A 21,405-nucleotide genomic window follows, 5' to 3' on the forward strand; every position below is an offset into this window, starting at 1 on the left:
AAATGAAAAAACAAATATTTGCCAAAATGCGCAATTTTTGGCTTAGCAATTCTAGTGGTGCATTATTTTTAAGGAAATACCAAAAATATGCCCAACGCATTTGTAGAATGCAACGTAAGGTTAAACCATAACGGAAAAGGAAAGAATAGGTTGAAGTCGTTAAATAATACAAGCCATAAGTCTCATATGACTTATAAATCGCATTTGGCTTGTATAATAACGGCTTTTGTTTATTCTTTCCATTATGCTTTATCTTTATGTCGCATTCCACAAATGTGTTTTGCATATTTATGATATTCTCTTAGAAACAACACACCACTGCAATTGTTGAGCCAAAAGTGCACATTTTGGGGGGAAAAAATTTTGGGTTTCAAGTTTGCAAATAATTCTGGCTCTGAAGGCAATGCACTCGAACCAATCAATGATTAAAATATTCAAACATTCTAGTATGTAGCTACTATATGCTTGAACACAGATCCGAGTCAATTAACTATCAATGGGGAAAATACATGCATAAACTCTCCAGAATGTCTCATGTACTCAGGGTTTTAACACCTCCAACACTAGCAGATTTTCCAACTTTCACTGAGCTAAAAAATCCCCCTGCATAAAAATCACGTGAAAAATTTAGTGATATGTTGTGATTGCACATTATCACTTAATATATTGTTTTAAAACTAACTGCAACATTTGATGAAGAGAATATACCATATTGGTGACAGACGAGAACTCCGGGTTCCTTATAAGGCTTGGGCAATCCTCCTTCCTTTGAGCTAGCTTTTGAGTTGTGAGTTAGGCTACTGCCTAATTTGACAATACAATTCTTTGACATTTATTACTATAGGTCATTATTACATAAATTAACAACTAAAAGAATTAACATGTTCGGAAAAAAAAAAGAGTGTGCAAATGGAAAATAATAAATTCTACTACAGTACTATTTTAATCAATTAGAATACAATTACTTTTCCTACATAATCATTCTTTTTTCATAACACAAAAATATAAATTAAGACCCTTTTAACTCATGTTGTCTTGCTCATTATCACTTAAATATATTCTTTACAATTATTTCATTTTTTTTTTTTTTGCAAAACTGTTCTTTTGAAATTTATTATAGGTCCAACTTTATGAGCTCTTTTAACTGGTGAAAACAAGAAACGACAGAAAAAAGAAAACACGACATGAACATATTAATTAAGAATTGGCTAGTAATCAAAGATGGAATTTTAACATACCTAATAAATCGAACTTGAAGCTCATCATTTCCGTAGCTTTCTTGCTCTTCTTGAATTTTCATTGCACTAGTGACGACTCCGGAGCTGCAAAGGTCTATTTGGATTAATTTGAGGGTCATTATTTCTCCAATACTATGAGGAATCTCCTCCAGCTTACCGAGCTCAAAGGGGACGAGTTGCTCAAGCATCCGAAAATTATCACTTGCTGCTTCTCACCTTTCCAGACTTTCCCACTCAAGTAGTAGATACTTTAATCTTTGAAACACAACATCTTCATTTAATCTCCAATGTGTTCCTTTGAAAGCTTCAATTGTTTTGAGAACCTCAAGATTGGGTAAATTAGCCAGCACATCCATATTTTCCCATGCCAAATTAGTAGCAGATAATTTTAACTGGTTGAGATTAGGCAGGAAAAAGTCCCTAGAGAGAATCATCCGGTCATCATAGGCTGCTTCTATAAGTAGTGTCTCCATCTGCTGTAATAGAATGACAGAATCAAGAATAGCAGGCCAGTCAACAGGGTTCAAACGCAGAATCTCTATCTTAATTAGATTGGGAGTTCTTCGTAGTATTTCTGCCAAAAAAGGAGAGGAATAGAGATAAAGTTTATGCAAATTATTGAGAAACAAAGGTTGTTCTCCATGACTTTCTGCCTCTAGAGGATTGGGTATAAATAGCCCTCTAATAATGAGATGTCTTATCTCTGTCTTTGTCCAGATCTCTAGTGGGAGCTGCAAGTATCTGCTTGTAAACCTATGAAGAATTATGGTCTGTAAATTCCACAATTTGGCTAGTGAAGGAACTTCTTTAATGTATGCAGCAACATATCTCAAATGTACAAGTTGAGGTACTACATCAGAGAAATCGTATCTAAGTGAAGATACATCCAACACCTTAAGCAGCTCAAAATGTGAGATAACGGAACAGGGAAGCTTATAATTATCAAAAGCATTGCTCGTAAAAACCAAGTTGCAGATCGTACTGATAATACCACTCCCATGCCTATAACAATAATAATGCTTGCTATGAATATCAAGCGGCACAATCACTCGCCGTTCATAGTTTATTCCTTCTGAGAAAATAGGGACATTCTCATTCTTGACATGCACAACATTTTCAATTTGAGCTTCTCTTATGCACAGCTGCTGAAGAAGATCGTGAATTTTGCAAGTTTTCATTCTCCCATTAGCCTTCCGATCACCAGCCAAAATTAGACTTCTATCAATTAACTCTTCTAGATACTCCTCTGCCATTATTTCTAACCTTTTATCGCATCTTGCCTTTATAAACTGCTCACCAATCCATAGCCTAGTCAACTTCGAAACATAAATCTCCATATCTTTAGGAAAACCTCCAACATAGAGAAAACAAGCCTTCAAATGTTGGGGCAAGTAACTGTAGCTCAAAGAAAGAATTGCTTGACATTGTTCAGAAACCGTACCAAAGAATGAGTTCAAATTTTCCTCAACCTTCTTCCAATTATCATGGGTCGGTTCCATCTTTCCAAGAAGTCCAGCAACGACAATAATTGATAGAGGTAATCCTCCGCACTGCTTTACGATATGCTTCCCAATTTCTTCTAGTTGTGAAGGATAGGGATCTTTTCCGAAAAGTCTTTCAGTGAATAGAATCCAACTATCTCCGGAACTTAGAAAAGACATATCATGAGGAGGAAAATCAGGGCAGCTGGCATAATCAGCAACATATTTGAGCCGAGTGGTTAAGAGAATTCGGCTTTTATTGTGATCATTTGGAAATATTCTTCCCATTTGGTCCCAAGCCTCAATGCTCCAAATATCATCTATGACAATTAGAAATCTACTAAGCTTCAGACATCTATACGCGAGCTCCAACAGTTGATCGTTGCTCATTTCTTGATTGATTTCGGTAAATGAAGAGACAACTTCAAGAAGCATTTGTTTCTCATTGTAGTTTTCAGAGACAGTGACCCATGCATGTTTATCAAATCGAGAACGAATATATGGATCATCATAAAATTTTCTAGCAAGAGTTGACTTACCTATACCGCCCATACCAACAATTGTTATGACAATTAATTCATCTATTTGGGCGGTGAGGCGATCTACTATGATATTGAAGTCATCCTTCGCTCCAACAACAGTATTGTGCTCAGCTGCATACCTTCTTGATGATGAAGAAGTAGTAGTTGCTTCTGCTGACTTGAATCCATGCTTGTTGAACTCGATCCACATCACCTCTTTCTTGAGAGAATCAACTTCTTTTTCCACTTCTAGCAATTCTCCGAAAAAGGATCTACATGCCCTTTCTCGGTTGTCTCCATTATCAGCTAGAATGACGCTTCTAAGGCTTGAATCAACTCTATCTTCTGCTTTGTAGACTACATCTGTGATCCTCTTTTCTAAAATCTTGACAGTTTCAATATCTTTGGCTTCCTTTGTAGTATCCTCAAGAAAAACTTGCAGAGCACATAGACTTTGATAAGCAGATTCAACATGTTGATTTTCTATACAGCTTCCACAGACCAACTGTTGGTTAGGTTGCAAGAGTTTTTGCAGTGTATGCCTAAGTGAAGAAAGAGCAGCATAAGCCATTTTCTCTGAGTAATGGTTATTGCAGTTTGCTTGGAATGCCTAAAAGATAGATCTGTGCAGATTTTATCCCCCTGCTTCAGTAACCTAGTTAATTATTGTCCCAACATGTGTAGTACTATTTATTTAAGGGACCAGGTCTGTTGACGAGTGACCACAAAATCCAGTCCACTTAAATTCATTTCTTTTTCATTTTGGTAAGTATTCTCACTTAAATTCATTAGCACACCTAACTATTAATTAGGAAGAAAGGACTAAGAATGGGATTCAAATCCCTCATTTAATTCCAAAGCTGTAATAGCCAGGAAGCCCTCCATCATTTATTATGTCTGCTTTTCTGTTTTCTAAAATTATGCTAGGAAGATTGAAGTTAAGAGCTACTGTATTTGTTTGTGACATAATCAGCTGTTCTATCTACTGACAAAATAAAGTAAATTTGGACCAGTCTTCTAAAATTCCATTAAAACAATGCAATTTTACGTTCGCCTGTACTTCAAGCCGGAAACCTCCATGTTAAACAAGAATGCCTAAACTTTTAACCTCAACAGTAAAAAGCAACGTAAACGGCTCGAAAAGGGGTAATTTGATCTGAAGAATTACAGCACTTGCTTCTTCAATTCCTATAAGCAAAATTGCCTCAAGGATAAGAAAGAAAAGTCCAGTGGACATAACTAATCATGCAACTGCCTTCTTCCTAACGAAACGCTCTAAAGATTTTGGAAGCTGAGTTTCCTCTTCTTCAGGTGTTGCTCCAAGAAAGGCTTCTTAGCTTTTTCAACAGCTCCTTGCTTCTTCTTTGCGATCTTACTCGGCTTGCTTCTACCTTTTGTTTTCTTCTTCATAGGAATACTTCTAGCTTCCTCAATAGCAGCTTCCATTTCTGTTTCTCTTTCCTCCTTTGTTGGCTTTTACTTCTTCGTTGCTGGTCTCACCTAACCAATCTTTGTCGGATCCAACATGATAGTTTCCGGAGGAAGTTTATCAAGAAGAGAGCGGACTTCCTTCTCTCTTCTTTGTTTAGATGTTTCAAACGGATTTGCCACCCAAGAATCGAAGTTGGGTTCTCCGGATCCTGGGATTAAGATAGAAGACCAACCCATCGAGTGTCCTATACCTAGAACATCTTCGTATGGTCTGAACGCCACCTTCTTTACTTGGTATACTTTCGCAACAGAATGGGTCATATAACTGCCATAATTCAGAGATCCAGAAAGATCTCCGAAAACTCGTACAAAGGATCCGGTTGCAGTAGCAAGTAAGCCTTTTTGACTAAAATCCAAGGCCTTGCAATGACCAGGTAATGTTTGCAGAACCTCAGATCTTCTCAAATCCCAAATCTTTATTTTCCTCTCCATACCGGCAGTTGCCATTAGATGGCCGTTAGGGTGGAATGCTAGAGCTGTGACGGGTCCAGGATGCCAGAGTATCTTCACTAGGGGAGCAGCACTCGTAGGCTTCCACATGCTGACAGTCCCACCAGAATGGCCGACAGCAACCACACCGTTGAAGGGATTCACTTGCATGACATCAGTACGACCCAAGCCAGTTCGAAGATTAGATACCATCTGTCCAGTGGTAACATCCTGATAACGCAGCTGACCAAATTTGTTTATAGTAGCCAAAAGGAAGTGATTCCTTAAAAACTGAAGCTTTAGCATAGCACCGTGTTCCTGGAATTTAAGAAAGATCATGCGTGAGGACCATACTATCATGCGTGAGGACCATACTTACTTTTTTTAATTGCTTAAAAACTTAAAGCAATCAGGAAAATGCAAAAGATAAGCATGCATTTGTTTCAACAATATCATCCTAAAATAGCAATCAACCACATGGAATCCATAAAATTTTCTTTTCTGGGCGGTAGACTATAAACGGTAATTCCAGATCAATATTCCTATTCCTTTTCTTGAAGCAAAACTATAGCAAGAAAAGCATGATTCTACCAACTCCCCAAAGGAACAGAAGACATGCACTGTGAAGAATTTTATTTTTTAAAAGGAAGAAGAGTTACGAAGAATAAGAAACAACTACTAAGTAAACGCAGAATTGCTGACACCTGGCTCTTCCAAGTTCCAACCATTAACATAGTTAAAAAGTATGTAAAATAATGCACCAGCTAAAATAACCATGGAAAATTGGAAGTATTAAAAGGGCACATGTACATAGAACACAAATTGTAACGACAAAACATGTAATGATCTAACTGTCCAGACAACAAAAGGCACATGGCATTAACAGGTCAAACTAACCTTCAGGCAGTGGAGCTCCGTGCCATCTCTATTGTATATATACGGGTACCTGTGACATGCAAGATATTTAGGTTTACGAAACCAAATCTGCCAAGTTTGTGATGGACATAAATAAAAGGAGGAATTCTATGGGAATGAAGAATGCTGGAACGTGGACATGCACAAATTAGTGATGCTGCAGTAAAATTCAAGTTGACACAAAGAAGGAAATGCTAGAACAAGTTGATTCGAAAGTCATCCTCCTTTTCATATCCAGATTCAAACCAATTCTGAGATCTATGTGAACATTTAAGAAGAGCGTAGGAACTTAGACAATCTCAATACCTTGTGAAAGAGAACCAAAGGAATAGACTTCCTTTGCAACCTATCTTCTAACACATAACAATCAAGAAATTTGGACATAAAATGAGTCTTACTTCTTTTGAGCAGCAGCAAAAAACTGTTCATTATGCAAGAAGACTACATCACTCACTGTTTCCCTAACGTGGAAAAGAAACCGAAGCTATAAGAAAATGTAATAAAGACTTTATTTCAATGGTGTTGTGTAATAAAATACAATGATGCTGACACTTCTTGATTCGAAAAACTAAGTTTGATACGTGATAATGAAATTAATGGTACTAAATCATCAAACTGTAAGCTAAGACTAGACAATGTTAAATGGATTAATGTGCAACAGACAGCCTTGAAACCTCCAGAAGCAAGATCCTTGACACCTTTACGAAGTATAACAATAACATCTATATGCTTGTTTTATACAATGGTTTTCGAGAATAAATCACAAAACAATAAGTACCTGTAGTTCTTTAATGGCATTCATGTTTTTCATATCTACAATAGCAATATGACCCTTGCGTCCAGCTGAAGCCATGTAGCGACCGCTAGGGGTGAATTCAAGAGTGTAAGGACCAAAATCTGCAAAATACAAGTCACAACTGATGTGAAACTACATTTAACCATAATTTGTGGAAGCATAAAAAAGACAAATGACGGACAGGAGAGCAGCACAAATGCCTCACTTTATCATCAAAAATTAATAAGATGGATAATGCACAGACTCATCATCATATAAATCACCAGCGAATATTCGTACTTGTTATATCAAGCACAACGGAAAACGATGAGAAGATTCGAACATAGGTAAAGAACTGAAAATAAACAAACAGAAGAACATCCACCACCTCTTTTATTTGAGAAAGCTGAGTATGAAATGAAGGTATACAGCATGAATGCTTCAGACCAACATTTCATAACTATTTCAAAATTCTGTGATGAAGCATAATAACTAAGGTTTTCATCTTCACCGGCTTCCATTAGTGAGGCTTTTACTAAGATTCAAAGAATCATCTGAGCAAAATCTCAAGGCTAAGAGATGAGTAATAACCAAAACCAGTGACAGTTGCTAGGGATGAAACATACTACGTTTCACTATTCTGCTTGCAAGTTTAAATAGATGAATATGCAGGACATGCCAAAATTCCATGATCATCAAAATGAAAATGAAAGAAAGACGGGCAACTTTACAGCTTTTTCAATAGTTATATATAAGCAAAATCTTGCAAAAGCTTCACCTGGTAAGACGATATCAAATTGTTTTCTAGAGCTCAAGATGTCAACTTCATTGGCAATTGCATCCTGCTTACTTCATTGGCAATTGCATCCTGCTTTATTCTCCAAGTCTTCTCAATACCATCACCCTCTAGATAACCACCCTCACTTGGCATAAGCCACTGACAAAAGCAAAAGAGTTGGAGATTCAAACAAATCTCAGTGACAGGCATAAAATTGTACACAGTTGATAAAATCAACTTCAAATGGTTAACATAGGAAACACTGTTAGACTTGACGGAAACAGAGGAAAAAAAATAAAAGATTTATCTATAAACACCAAGAAAGTCCCATCAAATCCTAAGGTATGCAATACGAAGAAAGTTCCATCAAATCCTAAAATATGCAACAACAAAAAATACACTTGACACTAGAATATACAAAAAAATTGCAAAAGCTGCACCAGACAAACCCTCAGGGGTTGGGCCGGTGGCAATTGGCTTGAGCCTTGGGGTGCTCCCTTTCAAGGTCTCAAGTTCGAAACCCACTGGGTGCAAACAATTTCTGAGGGCCATCGGACTGGGTAAAACCCTGAATTACCCGTGGTGCACTTGCGGGAAACTCCTTGTCGAGGGCGTGTGCACCCCCGGGATTAGTCGGGGCTCAAAGAGCCTCGGACACCCGGTGCTTAATCAAAAAAAAAAAAGCTGCACCAGACTCTAGAAATAAATTTAAAATAACAGAAGCTACAAAAACTGTACCTCTAAATGTGAGTTCCCACTAATTTCCTTTTTCTTCATAGTTCCCGTCAAATCTAATAGACAGAGTTTGGTAAATATTTGACGGAGACTAAAAGTGTTAACTTTTGGCAAACTCAAAAGGACCAAAAATGTTAAGTTCATACTCCAGGGACTATCTTGAACCTACCCTCAAACATAAGGGACCATTTTGTCATTTTACATAAGGGCCATTTTGTCATTTCATCTACAATTTGACCTTGGTTTTCCGGATTGAGTTTAATGAGAAATACGAGCAACAGAAAGAGAACAATCTGGCAGGGGGATTCTGTTGGGCTGGCAGGAGGGAGCAGTTAGGGCAGTAGAATAAATCTACTAGATACAGCATGAGAAACAAAAAATAGTGATATGCATAACAAATATTCCGTAGATGCCTAGAAAATTAAGCTAAACTATCAGAACAAAGTCTAGATACCTTCTCAGCCTTAGTGGCAGCTGCTGCAGATTTTCCCTACAAATCTTCTTTCACAGCAAGCTGACCCTGTAATTTTTTATCTTTCAATGCCTGCAAATCATTAGAAGTAGCTCTTTAACATATGGTCATCAAGGAAAACAAAAACTAACCAGAATCAAAGCTAAATTAAAAGCAAGTTTAGAAATTGTAACAAACTTCAGTACCTTCAAATTTGTTCCTTCACCTCTAAGGTATTTCTTTTTTGTCATATCCATCTCTTCAGAAATGACCTACCAGTCAAGATATCGAGAAGAATCACAAGGCAGATGAGTAAGAATAAGAAAGCAAATGATCAGGTTTTAAAAGATTTCTATTCATAGTGATGTTTGGCACTTCTAATCAAGAAATATTGGATCTAATCATCAATTGTAATACTATTTGGCTTCAAACAACCATGTTAAGAACTCAAAGGTTTCAACATGCCATCGCTTAAATTCTAAAACCAAGGTCCAATATTATTGTAAAGAAAGCAAAGTCCAGAAAAATACTAAAAACGTAACAAGATTCATCTTCCCAAAATAGGCATAAAGCGAACAATACAGAACAATCCTACTAGGTGTTGATAATGATCAATAACCACCATATACAACCTGTAGTTTAACCCAACTCAACCAAATCTAAAGAGTGAATGATAGTGGCCGCCGTTTGGCCATGAGAATTATTCACTTTTTTTTCCGGAATAGTTTTTCACTTTATTTCAAACTCAATGTTTTTGGTTATAAAAGTTCCAAATCCAACTTGGAGCTGGATTTCAAATTTGGAGAAGTGCTCCAAACATGTTTTCCAACTCCGACTTCATATATTCCAAATAAAGACCTCTCTTCTCTCCTTTGCAAAAAGTATAACCAAACACAATTCCATCTTCAACTCCAACTTCATAAATTCCAAATAGTGAAAAAACATTTAAAGTTGGTATGTTTCTTCTGGACAATGAAATTGATTCTAACTACTATTTTCTAGATAATTTCGATATTTAATCAGTTTGCTTCAAGTAGTAGTTCCATATTAGTTAAAAGCTGGTTATATTACACACAACCCACGCACAGATTCTGATGAAGGAACTCATTCCACCACTTATAAAATTTAATTTAGATAAAAAGAATCCAAAAGAAAAGAAAAAAAAACTACAATGAAGGAATAACCTCAGCTATATATGGAAAAAGATGCAGAATTTCTAATTATGAGTGGCCAAAAACAAAATTTTCTCAATACTTGATTCAAAAACAGCAACTTTGACTACTACCCTTTGCCCCATTTTGCCTGTAAATTTGAAAAGTAATATAAAAACTACAAATTACACATACAAATTACTAATTGTGAATGGCCAAGAACAAATTTTTATTAATACTTGATTCAAAAACAGCAACTTTATCAATTACCCTTTACACCATTTTGTATGTAAATTTGAAAATTAATATAAAAACTCACCTCATCTGTAGTAGGATTAGGTACAATAATTTAAACCAAACAAGCCCTTAGGTTTTTTTTTTATGATAACACTTTAGCAGTGGGGTGGGTGGGTGGAGGTGTGGCGTAGGAGTAGCTGAAGATGAAGCGGTTGGAGGGTGGTGGGAATTGGTTGGGGGGTGCTTGAGGGGGCTGGTTGGTGGTGAGGCATGACTCATGAGTGGTATTTTTTAAAAAATAATTTTTATCAACCAATCGAATATGAAAAAATAGATAAGAAATTCACTTATTAATCAACCGAATATATGAAAAAAATAAGTAAAAATTTATTTACTTTTTGAGAACACATTTTTTGAGAAAATATTTTCTTCCGTACTGGACACACCCTTAGTAAGCTTTAATTTTGTGCCTTAGAAGCAGCCATGGATACAGTAGAGGGATAAATTATTATAAAAAAATAATAATTTATGAACATGCTAGCCGGTACAACAAATTCAACTAAGAAATGATGTAGAATTCCCAAAAAAAAAAAAAAAAAAAAAAAGAGATTCACTTTTTCAAATAAAGAATCTGAAATTCAGAATCCAATACCAGAGCACGTAAAACATCTACGCGCAAATTTTTCTACTTCAAGATTCACGTGAGTAACTTCATTTGCATAACAGAAATAAGTGACAACTTTAGTTAAGAGTAGGACAACAAAGGTGGAAAAGCTTGTTTTCATCTTCACTGGACATTCTGCAACATAAATTCTTTTTCTCTACAAAGTATTTTTCATAGCAGCACATTCGAAGAGGTTATTCTAATGACAATAAGATGGCTTTCATCATTGACAACCTCCACAAAGAATGTTAATTTATGGGAACAAAAGATTATTGCCATTACAATGATATGAAGCAAGGATGAAAGTTATGAATTGAAAGATTGCAGTAAATATAACTTTATGAAGGAGTTGAAAGGGTGCAGTGAATCAACACAACTTTATCATTTACTTAGGTCATTATAATATCTTCCGGTGACTGCCTTTTCATTTACTAGCTGGTTAATTATAGTAGAAAATAATTAATTGACTAATCATTTATTAGAAGATTACACTTTACTTTCTGGCAGAAATATATTTTAGAATTAGAGTTCAAAGGAAGGGTAAAATGTCAATATTTGATGGGCGTGTGTGTGTGTATATATATTGATATAACTAAAAAAAATGTTAAAATACGTTTTTGGATTCATTGCCTTTTGAGGGTGTGAAGCATTTTATATATTAATATAAAGAAAAATTATTTAATTGTTGAACTTGTAATTCAATCTTTATATAATTAGTATAGTGCTATTAATTAGATGTTTTATTACATTTTGATTTAATGCAGGGGCAAATCGTAATCTAACTTCGAAGATAAGAGATTTTCACTTTTAGTATTATATGATAATAATTTGATACTAACGAAGAAACTTGATTTTAAAGCTTGGTGTATGTGAAGTTGTGGTACTTGTTCTTTTATGGCTCTTTCCAACCTCTTGGAATTTTTTATGCACTATATGCTTGTCAAGAAAGCAAAAGAAAAGCTTGGGATAATAACACTTTTGGTTCCTCAATTATTTTAAATTTTTTATTTTGGTCCTTATGATATATCATTAAACACACTTAACTTTCAATTGACAGAAAATGTGTCTCTTTTGGTCCCTTTATGTAGAAAATATGTTATATTTAGACTAGTTTTGAAACTATACTACCCTTAACTATTGAGCACCAATACATACTTAACATTACACAGTCCATTAAACAATTTAACAGTTGATCGGTATTTGGAAAAACAGCCAGCATTCTTTTTTCTTTTTTTGATGACAAGGGAACCCGCAGCCGTCGCTACCTTTCAAGTGGGCACAGGGTAAATCTCGCTCCTGTTTAATAGCCCGCAAACCACACAGAAGAGATAACCTGCACTAGGCAAGCCCCGTGCGACAAGCTCGATCCAGAAGGCAAATCCCCTGCTGGTAAATAGCCAGCATTCTTCTGTCCACACTGGCAGTTTGTCATTCGGATGGAATACAATGCAGTGACTCTCACACTAGCACTTGTAGGCTTATCTTCCATTGCATTAAAAGTATATTATGCTACACTTCCCGTCCAAATTTATCTGTTACAACCACATTATGAGTATAGCTGACACACAAAAAAAATAAAAATTCTTACAACTCATGATAGAAGGTAATGTATATATAAGATAAAGTCAGGCATAGGCAAGATGATGTGACACCTCTCTATGACCACCATTTCTATTTATCTTTTTTCTCCTTTTTTGGCCCTTTTCTCTCATTTTTCTTATTATTTTATTTTAAAAATAATCTCCATAACTCATATCTTCATAACTTCTAATTTAAATTGGTAATTAAGTATCCATAACTCCAAACCCTTTCATATAATCATAACACCAAATGAATTAATGTGCAAATTTATGAGCACTTTATGACTTCATACCTTCTGACCTTTCTTTGCTTATTAGAAAGTTCAGATTCTTTCCTTTTAAAAAAAAAAAAAATTAAGAGATTCACACTCTTAACTCATTTGAAGAAAAAAAAAATTATAACCAAACAACCTATTAAACTCCAGCACGTTTGGTTTCTATAAGAAAACCAAAAACTCAGCCGTCTGCTTTCATATCAGTTACAAAATTGATTTTGTGAATTGATGTTCTTCGAATAAATTTCAAACCATTCACTTCCCCTGTCCTATATATTTTCATAGCATGATAGGCTCCAAACTGAAATGAGGGGAGCTTTGGGTAAGCACCAAGCAGGGTACTATATCACTACCGTTTCTAAATGCTTTCTCCATTTTCGTGAATTTTAGAGTTTCATCTCTCTGTCTCTTTAAGTTTCTGTACGTTTTTTCTCCTCTCAAGCAATATGATTTAGAGTCACAAGTATTCTGGAGTTGTTGTAAAATTACCCCAAGTTCACAAGTTCTTGCACTAATGAATTGATTTTATTTCACACTACACAATTGACAGATGGAAAAATGTTTAGTGCAAAAATTTGAAGAATGGACAGAAAGAAATCAAATGACAAAACTCATTTACTGATGAAACTGGCCATACATTGGATGTGGATTTGCCTCGGGACAATGTGTATTGAAAAGTCTCCAATGGAAGGAACTTCCATGAATTTCTGTCATATGATATCTACATGGTGATTGTGGAGACTATTATAGGGAAGGAAAAGCATATATACATTTTGTTTATATTTGTTATCATTTGATCTTTCTTGATCATGTTTTACTTAGATTCACAATAAATAATTTTCTGCACTCGGAGTGACTTGTAAATTTTATACTACTACTATTATTTTTAATTAATTTCTCGCCATAAAATAGTGTATTGTTTATGTACTTTAGAAAGTAGGAGGGATATTTTACACATGATTTTAAGTGCTACTATTGTTATTATTCTTTTAAGATGTTGATGGAAGGATAACTTGTATTTATTTGCATGTATCTATTTTAATTGCATTCATGCGTCATTATTTTTTTTTATAGGTATCATTCATGCATTAGCTTTCAACAAAGTTGAAGTCCATATTAAGGGCATCATATTTGGCGTGAGAAGAAAAAGAAAGGAAGAAAGAGAGAGAATGGGAGAAAAACAACCAAATTTTTTTTGTTTTGTTTTGTTTTTAATTTCTTTGTGTTTTTACCTAACAATTAAAAGCCTTTTCTATGAATTTGAGATTTAGTTTTGGGCTTATTGGATAGAAAGTTAAAGGAGACAGATGTCAAACACTAGGCACTGGCTTTTATGTTTTTAGAAATTTTCATCCTTACCCTGGTGTGAATTACCGAGTGAGATGAATCAAAATACATCTTAACCCACGTACTCTTAATTATTTTTGTGGAGTTTTCTTTGCCCAATACTTCTCTTTAGAAATATTAGTTGATCCTAGATGATTCTATATTACTATAAGTAATTTATAAAATTTAGTTTGGATCTAAGTACTTGATCACTTTTTGGAAATTATTTTCAATAAAATTTTTGTTTAATTTTTCTTCATCGTGTATATGCAATTAAATGCTTAATGCCTTTAGATGCAAATTTCTAATTACATTAATTTTATCTCATCTTATTTCACATTTGTCTTATTATGAACTGTGCGTGTCCTCCACTAAAGTTATGTTAGGTTTTTATAGTTGGTTCTTTTATTCAAATCACAACTGATTTAGATTAATTTTTTCATATTTAACCTAAAATACTTCTCAATAAAATTTCCTGTTAAATAATTATTTATACACAACATTTTAATATTAATATTCATTCATATTTTGATTTATTTTTTAATGACCGCGCGAAGCGCGGACAAGTACACTAGTATAGAGCGAAGTGTGTGCGAATGAAAAAAATTAGATTCTATTTTAATTTATTAGAATACAATTACTTTTCTTATATAATCATTTTTTTCATAACCCAAAATATTAAATTAAAACCCTTTTAATGTTATGTTGTCTTGCTCATTATCACTTAATATATTCTTTACAATTATATCCAACTTCTTTTGCAAAAATGTTCTTTTGAGATTCATTATAGGTCCAAGTTTACAGGAGAAAACAAGAAATGAAAGACAACAGGAAACACGACATGAACATATTAATTAAGATATTGCTAATAATCAAGATGGAATATTAACATACCTATGATTAGAAATTGAAGCTCATCATTTCCATAGCTTTCTTGCTCTTCTTGAATTTTCTTTGCACTAGTTTCGACAGTAGAGCTGCAAAATACTATTTGAATTAATTTTAGCGTCATTATATCTCCAATACTCTGGGGAATCTCCGACAGTGTACGAAACGCAATCAGGATTAGTTTCTCCAGTATCGGAAAATTATCACTAGTTGCTTCCCACCTTTCCAGATCTCCGCCCTTGATTCGTAGATATTTTAATCTTTGAAACACAACATCTTCATTTAGTATCCAATCTGTTCCATGGATTGCGTTATTTGCTTTGAGCACCTCAAGATTGGGTAAATTAGCCAGCACAACCATATCTTCCCATCCCAATTTAGTATAACGTAATCTCAACTGCTTGAGATTAGGCAGGTAAAAATCCCTAGAGAGAATCATCCGGCCAAAGGTTCCTTGTATAAATAGCGCCTCCAGTTGTTGTAATAGAATGACATAATCAAGAATAGCAGGCCAGTCAACAGATTTCAAAGACACAATCTTTAGCTTAATTAGATTGGGAGCTCTTCTTAGGATTTCCGCCAAAAATGGAGAGGAACTGAGAGCAAGTATTTGCAAGTTATTGAGAAACAATGGTTGTTCTTCATGACTTTCTGCCTCAAGAGGATTAGGCAAACGTATTTCCTTTCCAATATCTAGATGTCTTATCTCCGTCTTTGTCCAGATCTCTGATAGGAGCTCCGCGTATGATCGGGAATTACGTTCTATTTTACGAAGAATTATGGTCTGTAGATTCCACAGTTTGGCTAGTGAAGGAGCTTTGGATATTTTTGCAGCAACATATCTCAAATGTACAAGTTGAGGTATTACATTAGAGAAATCATAATCAATTTGAGATACGTCCAACACCTTGAGCAGCTCAAAATGTGAGATAATGGAATAGGGACGCTTATAAATACGAATAAGATTAATGCTCGTAACAACCAAGCTGCGGATTGTACTGATAGTACCACTCCTATGCCTATGACCATAAACATGCTTGCTAAGAATATTAAGCGGAATCATCACTCGCCTTTCATAATTTATTCCTTCTGATAAAGTTGGGACATTCTCATTCTTGACATGCACAAAATTTTCCATTTGAGCTTCTCTTATGCACATCTGCCGAAGAAGATCATGAATTTTGCAAGTTTTCATTCTTCCATTAACCTTCCGTTTACGGGCCAAAATTAGACTTCTATCAATTAACTCTTCTAGATACTCCTCTGCCACCACTTCTAGCCTTTGATTGCTTCCTGCCTTTATGAATAGCTCGGCAATCCATAGTCTAATCAACACCGAAACACTAATTTCCATATCTTCAGGAAAACTTCCAATATAGAGAAAACAAGCCTTCAAATGTTGAGGCAAACAACTGTAGCTCAAAGAAAGAATTGCTTGACATTGTTCGGAGACCCTACCAAAGAATGAGTTCAAATTTTCCTCAACCTTCTTCCAATTATCATGGGTCAATTCCATCTTTCCAAGAAGTCCAGAAACGACAATAATTGATAGAGGTAATCCTCCGCATTGCTGTACGATATGCTTCCCAATTTGTTGTAGTTGTGGAGGATAGGGTTCTTCTTGGAATAGTATTTTGGTAAATAGATTCCAACTATCATCGAAACTTAGAAAAGACATATGATGAGGAGGAAAATCAGCACCGCTGGCATAATCAGCAACATATTTGAGCCGAGTAGTTAATAGAATTCGGCTTTTATTTTCATCATTTGGAAACATTCGTCGCATTTGGTCCCAAGCCTCAGTACCCCAAATATCATCTATGACAATTAGAAACTTCCTACCCTTCAGACCTTTATACACGATCTCCATTAGTTGATCATCACTCATTTCTTGACAGCTTCCAGTAATTGAGGAGACAATTTCAAGAAGCATTTGTCTCTCATTGTAGCTTTCAGAGAGAGTCAACCATGCATGTTTATCAAATCGAGAACGAATAGATGAATCATCATAAACTTTTCTAGCAAGAGTTGACTTACCTATACCGCCCATACCGACAATTGGTATTACAGTTAACTCATCTGTTTGGTTAGTGAGGCGATCTACTATGGTATTGAAGTCATCCTCCGTCCCAATAATGGTATTTTGATCAGTTGCATACCTTCTTGATGATGAAGAAGTAGTAGTTGCTTCTGCTGACTTGAATCCATGCTTGCTAATCTCGATCTGCATCACCTCTTTCTTGAGAGAATCAACTTCTTTTTCCACTTCTAGCAATTCTTCAGAAAAGGATCTACATGCCCTTTCTCGGTTGTCTCCATTATAAGCTAGAATGACGCTTCTAAGGCTTGAATCAACTCTATCTTCTGCTTTGTAGACTACATCTCTGATCCTCTTTTCTAAAGCCTTGAGAGTTTTGATATTTTTGGCTTCCTTTGTAGTATTCTGAAGAAAAACTTGCAGAGCACATAGACTTTGATAAGCAGATTCAACATGTCGTTCTATAGAGCTTCGACAGACCAACTGTTGGCTAGGTTGCAAGAGTTGTTGCAGTGTATGCATAAGTGAAGAAAGAGCAGCATAAGCCATTTTCTCTGAGTAATGGTTATTGCAACTTGCTGGAATGCCTAAAAGATAGATTTGCGCAGATTTCAGTAGCTTACTTAATTATTGTCTAAACAAGTGTAGTACTAATTTATTTACACCTTTTCCGAAATGGGGGACCAGGCGTAGGACAACCCCTTTTGTCATTTTTTCTTTAATGAAGTTGATGGACTGCCAATTGGTCTGTTGACAAATGACCACACAATCCAATCCACTTTACACTAGACTAGAAAACAAGAAAATCAAATTGTTTCACATAACTCATTAGTTAATCTAACTATTAAGTAGGAAGAAAGTATTAAGAATGGGATTAATATCACCTGAAATGTGAAAATCATCCAGTGACGTTACAGAGAAGATTAGGGTTCAGATTTTACTATGAAGAAGATGACCACACTATTACAGACCGAAAACTTGAAATTAAAAAAGGAAGAAAATCAATTACCTCCAAACGCATGCATCCAAATATTAGAAAGTTGTGCAAAATTCCCTCCATATGGTGTTAGCGGAAAAAAAAAACATGGGAAGTCCGAAACCAACAGGAAAAATTAAAATCAAAGCTCGCCTGCAAAAAATCCAATCAAAACATGACAATAAAAATAATAATCTCGTAAAAAGGAGGTGAGAGGGAGGGAACAATTGAAATGTAAGTGACCAGAAGAAGGCGAGCCTCAAGTTGCAGAGACTGGAAAAAAAAAACATAAAAGACTGATGAAAAAGAAGAAATGGCAAGATTGAGTCAGACTCTTGATAATCAATGGACTGTAGTGCAACCCAGTTGTATGGAACAACTACAGCACGTGTCATTGGGAAAGAAAAAAGAGGGTTGAACTGAAAATATTAAAATGCCCCTAAGAGATGATATTATTTCGAGAGTACCCTTCGCCGTACAAGGGAACTTCCACTTATTAATAGTTTAAATTAAGTTAAATATACGCCCCTGACTATAAGAGGTGGAGTGAGGAGTTTGAAGGTCAATAACTACCTGGCTACTAATATTAACCTATTGAACATTCATCAGAAGCAACAACGTCACGAGTAGGAATTCAGTGATTCCTTGAGTTCTATAGTTCAATTGGACTTTCCTTTTCGGCAAAGAAAATAAATGACGCGATAAGTAAGGGGTCAAGAGAGATGGAGATTCCCAAAGATAAATGATGGTTTTCATAGAGTAATGAATATCAGTTCTTTTATTATCGTGGGATGTATTGAAATGGTTGAAATTCCTCCGTCCTTAATCAGAAGTCTCTGATTTATAAAAGTGAAAACCTCTTTATAGAAGGCACTTTACTCCACTCTTTTAGTGGCTTACTTAGCGTGAATTCAAATTAGTCTGGCTCATGAGCCTTTGATATCAAAACTGTTAACCCCAACAACAACCCAAAAAAAGAAAAGAAAAAAAAAAAGCAGATCCTTCAGATCCAAATAACTTATGTGTTTTCAAGATATGTTTAGTCTACAAATACATTTACAAAATGAAAAGAACAAGCTCGTCCCCTTAAGCTACCTCATGATCGAGGGATAGAATAATTGGTTTGTTGAACTTGATAATTGCTAGCTAGTTCCCATTTGTCAAAAAGGGCGTCGCACTATAACTGCTGAAGTCATTCTGTTGAACTTTAGCAATTGCATTCAATCAAGATATTTATTATAGTGCTAACAGCATATTCCAAGTATCTTGGCCTTTGGGAAGTCTCTTCCGCCCGGAGTCTTATCATTCGTTAGCCATCTTTAGTTGTTATTCCATTTCATTCGTTTCAATGTGTATGATGCAATTTAATCGGATACGATTATAACATTTGTATAGTCATAGATATTTATCGTTTATCATTAAGGATAATTAGGAAGTTCAACTGAAGTTAGTTTAGTTTAAAATGTGTTATTCTTTTTAAAATGAACTAATTTAAAAAATAATTTTGTTATAGTAGGTATTATAGCAATTAACTCTCCGGTGCATGTCCTATTATATTGTGTTCATACCTGAAATTTGCATGTCTTCCAAGTCCAACGGACAGAGTTTAAAGAGAAACTAATTGCTCATATATTGTTTCGTGTAGGACTCAAAAAGGCTGCTGAGAATGGACCCCCTGTGAGTGAATTCCAACCAAACCGTTAGTTCCAAAACTGTAAAAGCCAGGAAGCCCTCCATAGTTTATTATGTCTACTTTTCTGTTTTCATAAATTATGCTAGGCATATATATATATGAGACTAGACGGCGCACTATATATATATATATGAGACTAGACGGCACATGCCGTGCGCATGGCCCAACACTTTAGATTATAGTGCGTGTATGTAATTGTTTTTGAATAGTGATAATATATATATATATATATATATATATATATATATATATATATATATATATAAAGTATATATTATGTTCAAAACACGATTAATGTAACATTGTAGTTTGTGCTCCGTATCTAAAATTTTATTATATTAATGTTCGCTATGAACACAAAATCGGCAAATTTATTAATACTTTTTAAAGAGAAGACTTGTTTAAAAGGAAACTATTTTCTTCTCTTTGAGATAAAACAATATCAATATTTAAGCATCAGTTGATACTTTCAATTTTAATTTGATTAATTTAAAGGTGTAAAATACTTATTATTTTTTTATCAAATTTTGATTCGGACAATTCTAATTCAAATTATTAAATTAATTTTACATGTTTAAAATGAAACAAATTAGAAATTGATTTTTTATTTAAACGAAGAAATACTATTTTTTAATTTTTAGTAAATATTCTCGGTTTAGCTCATTTTACTTGTCATGTTGTCTTTTGCATGGTTTTTTAAGAAAACGTCGGTTAGAATTATAATTTGACTAATTTACCTTATTCATTATTTGATCTGCATTTGATATATTTTTTTACGACATTAATTTCTTTTCACATTTATTAGAGTAAGAATAAAAATAAAAAAGTAATTAAATTCTACCTTATTTTAAAATATAAATATTTTAAGTATATTTATTTTAGTAAACATAACAAATAAATGACATGGTGGAATAGCAAATACAACAGTTTAATATCTAGATTAGATCTCAGGCTAATATAAAAAAAATTGTATGGTTTGACTACTTAACCTTTTGAAGAAAAACAATTTCATGGATTGACATGCACGTGGTAATGAATTCATCATTATTGACTTAATGAGATACATTGGAAATTACATGAATATTGTTTGATTTTTTAATAGGGGTGCACTTTTTTTTTTGGACATTATTAATTTGCACTATATATATATATATATATATATATATATATATATATATATATATATATATATATATATATATATATACTATGTTCAAAACACGATTAATATAACACTGTAGTTTGTACTCCGTATCTAAAACTTTATTATATTAGTGTTTACTACGAATACAAAGTTTGCACTTTTTTTTTACATTATTTTTTTTTAATATGGGGTTCACTTTTTTTTTATATTACTTGATTTTGTTAATATGGGATCCACTTTTTTTTACCGTGAGTTTGGATGGTGGGATCCACTTTTTTTTTTTATATTGCTTGATGTCATTTAGTATGGGGTCCACCCTTTATGGGGTGCACTTTTTTTTTTGACATTATTAGTTTGTACTATTTTTATGCATATAATATATATACATATACTATGTTCAAAACACGATTACTATAACATTGTAGTTTGTGCTCCGTATCTAAACTTTATTATATTAGTGTTTGCTACGAATATAAAGTCTGCACTTTTTTTTTTAACATTATATTTTTTTTTTAATATGGGATTCACTTTTTTTTTTATATTGCTTGATTTTGATAATATGGGGTCCACTTTGTTTTTCCATGAGTTTGGAGATGGTGAATTTCATTTTTTTTCTTCC

The 21,405-nt window shown here is 34.2% G+C and overlaps 2 protein-coding genes across 8 annotated transcripts; both read right to left on the reverse strand.

Annotated features, from left to right (window-relative positions):
• Positions 1-406: 406 nt before the first annotated feature.
• On the reverse strand, positions 407-18,322 carry LOC132641607 (putative late blight resistance protein homolog R1A-10). 7 transcript variants are annotated; one of them, XM_060358652.1, is made up of 10 exons: positions 10,855-11,630; positions 9,021-9,086; positions 8,818-8,907; positions 7,629-7,787; positions 6,854-6,972; positions 6,058-6,106; positions 1,396-5,478; positions 1,239-1,322; positions 709-800; positions 407-603 (listed from the first exon to the last, which is right to left on the reverse strand). In XM_060358652.1, the coding sequence occupies exon 7, from the start codon at positions 3,809-3,811 to the stop codon at positions 1,451-1,453; it is 2,361 nt and encodes a 786-aa protein (XP_060214635.1). In that variant the 5' UTR covers positions 3,812-5,478; positions 6,058-6,106; positions 6,854-6,972; positions 7,629-7,787; positions 8,818-8,907; positions 9,021-9,086; positions 10,855-11,630; the 3' UTR covers positions 407-603; positions 709-800; positions 1,239-1,322; positions 1,396-1,450. The 7 variants fall into 7 exon arrangements, with proteins under 7 accessions (XP_060214635.1, XP_060214633.1, XP_060214634.1 ...); XM_060358650.1 differs by having other exon boundaries at positions 709-804; XM_060358651.1 differs by having other exon boundaries at positions 709-823.
• LOC132639832 (probable U3 small nucleolar RNA-associated protein 7) lies at positions 4,741-9,071 on the reverse strand. Its single transcript, XM_060356233.1, has 8 exons — positions 8,967-9,071; positions 8,818-8,853; positions 7,701-7,787; positions 7,151-7,256; positions 6,854-6,972; positions 6,474-6,559; positions 6,058-6,106; positions 4,741-5,478 (listed from the first exon to the last, which is right to left on the reverse strand). Exons 1-8 carry the CDS (start codon positions 9,069-9,071, stop codon positions 4,741-4,743), a joined length of 1,326 nt encoding a protein of 441 aa, XP_060212216.1.
• Positions 18,323-21,405: the final 3,083 nt, after the last annotated feature.

This window comes from Lycium barbarum, chromosome 5 (assembly GCF_019175385.1).
Source record: "Lycium barbarum isolate Lr01 chromosome 5, ASM1917538v2, whole genome shotgun sequence".
Taxonomy (NCBI): domain Eukaryota; kingdom Viridiplantae; phylum Streptophyta; class Magnoliopsida; order Solanales; family Solanaceae; genus Lycium; species Lycium barbarum.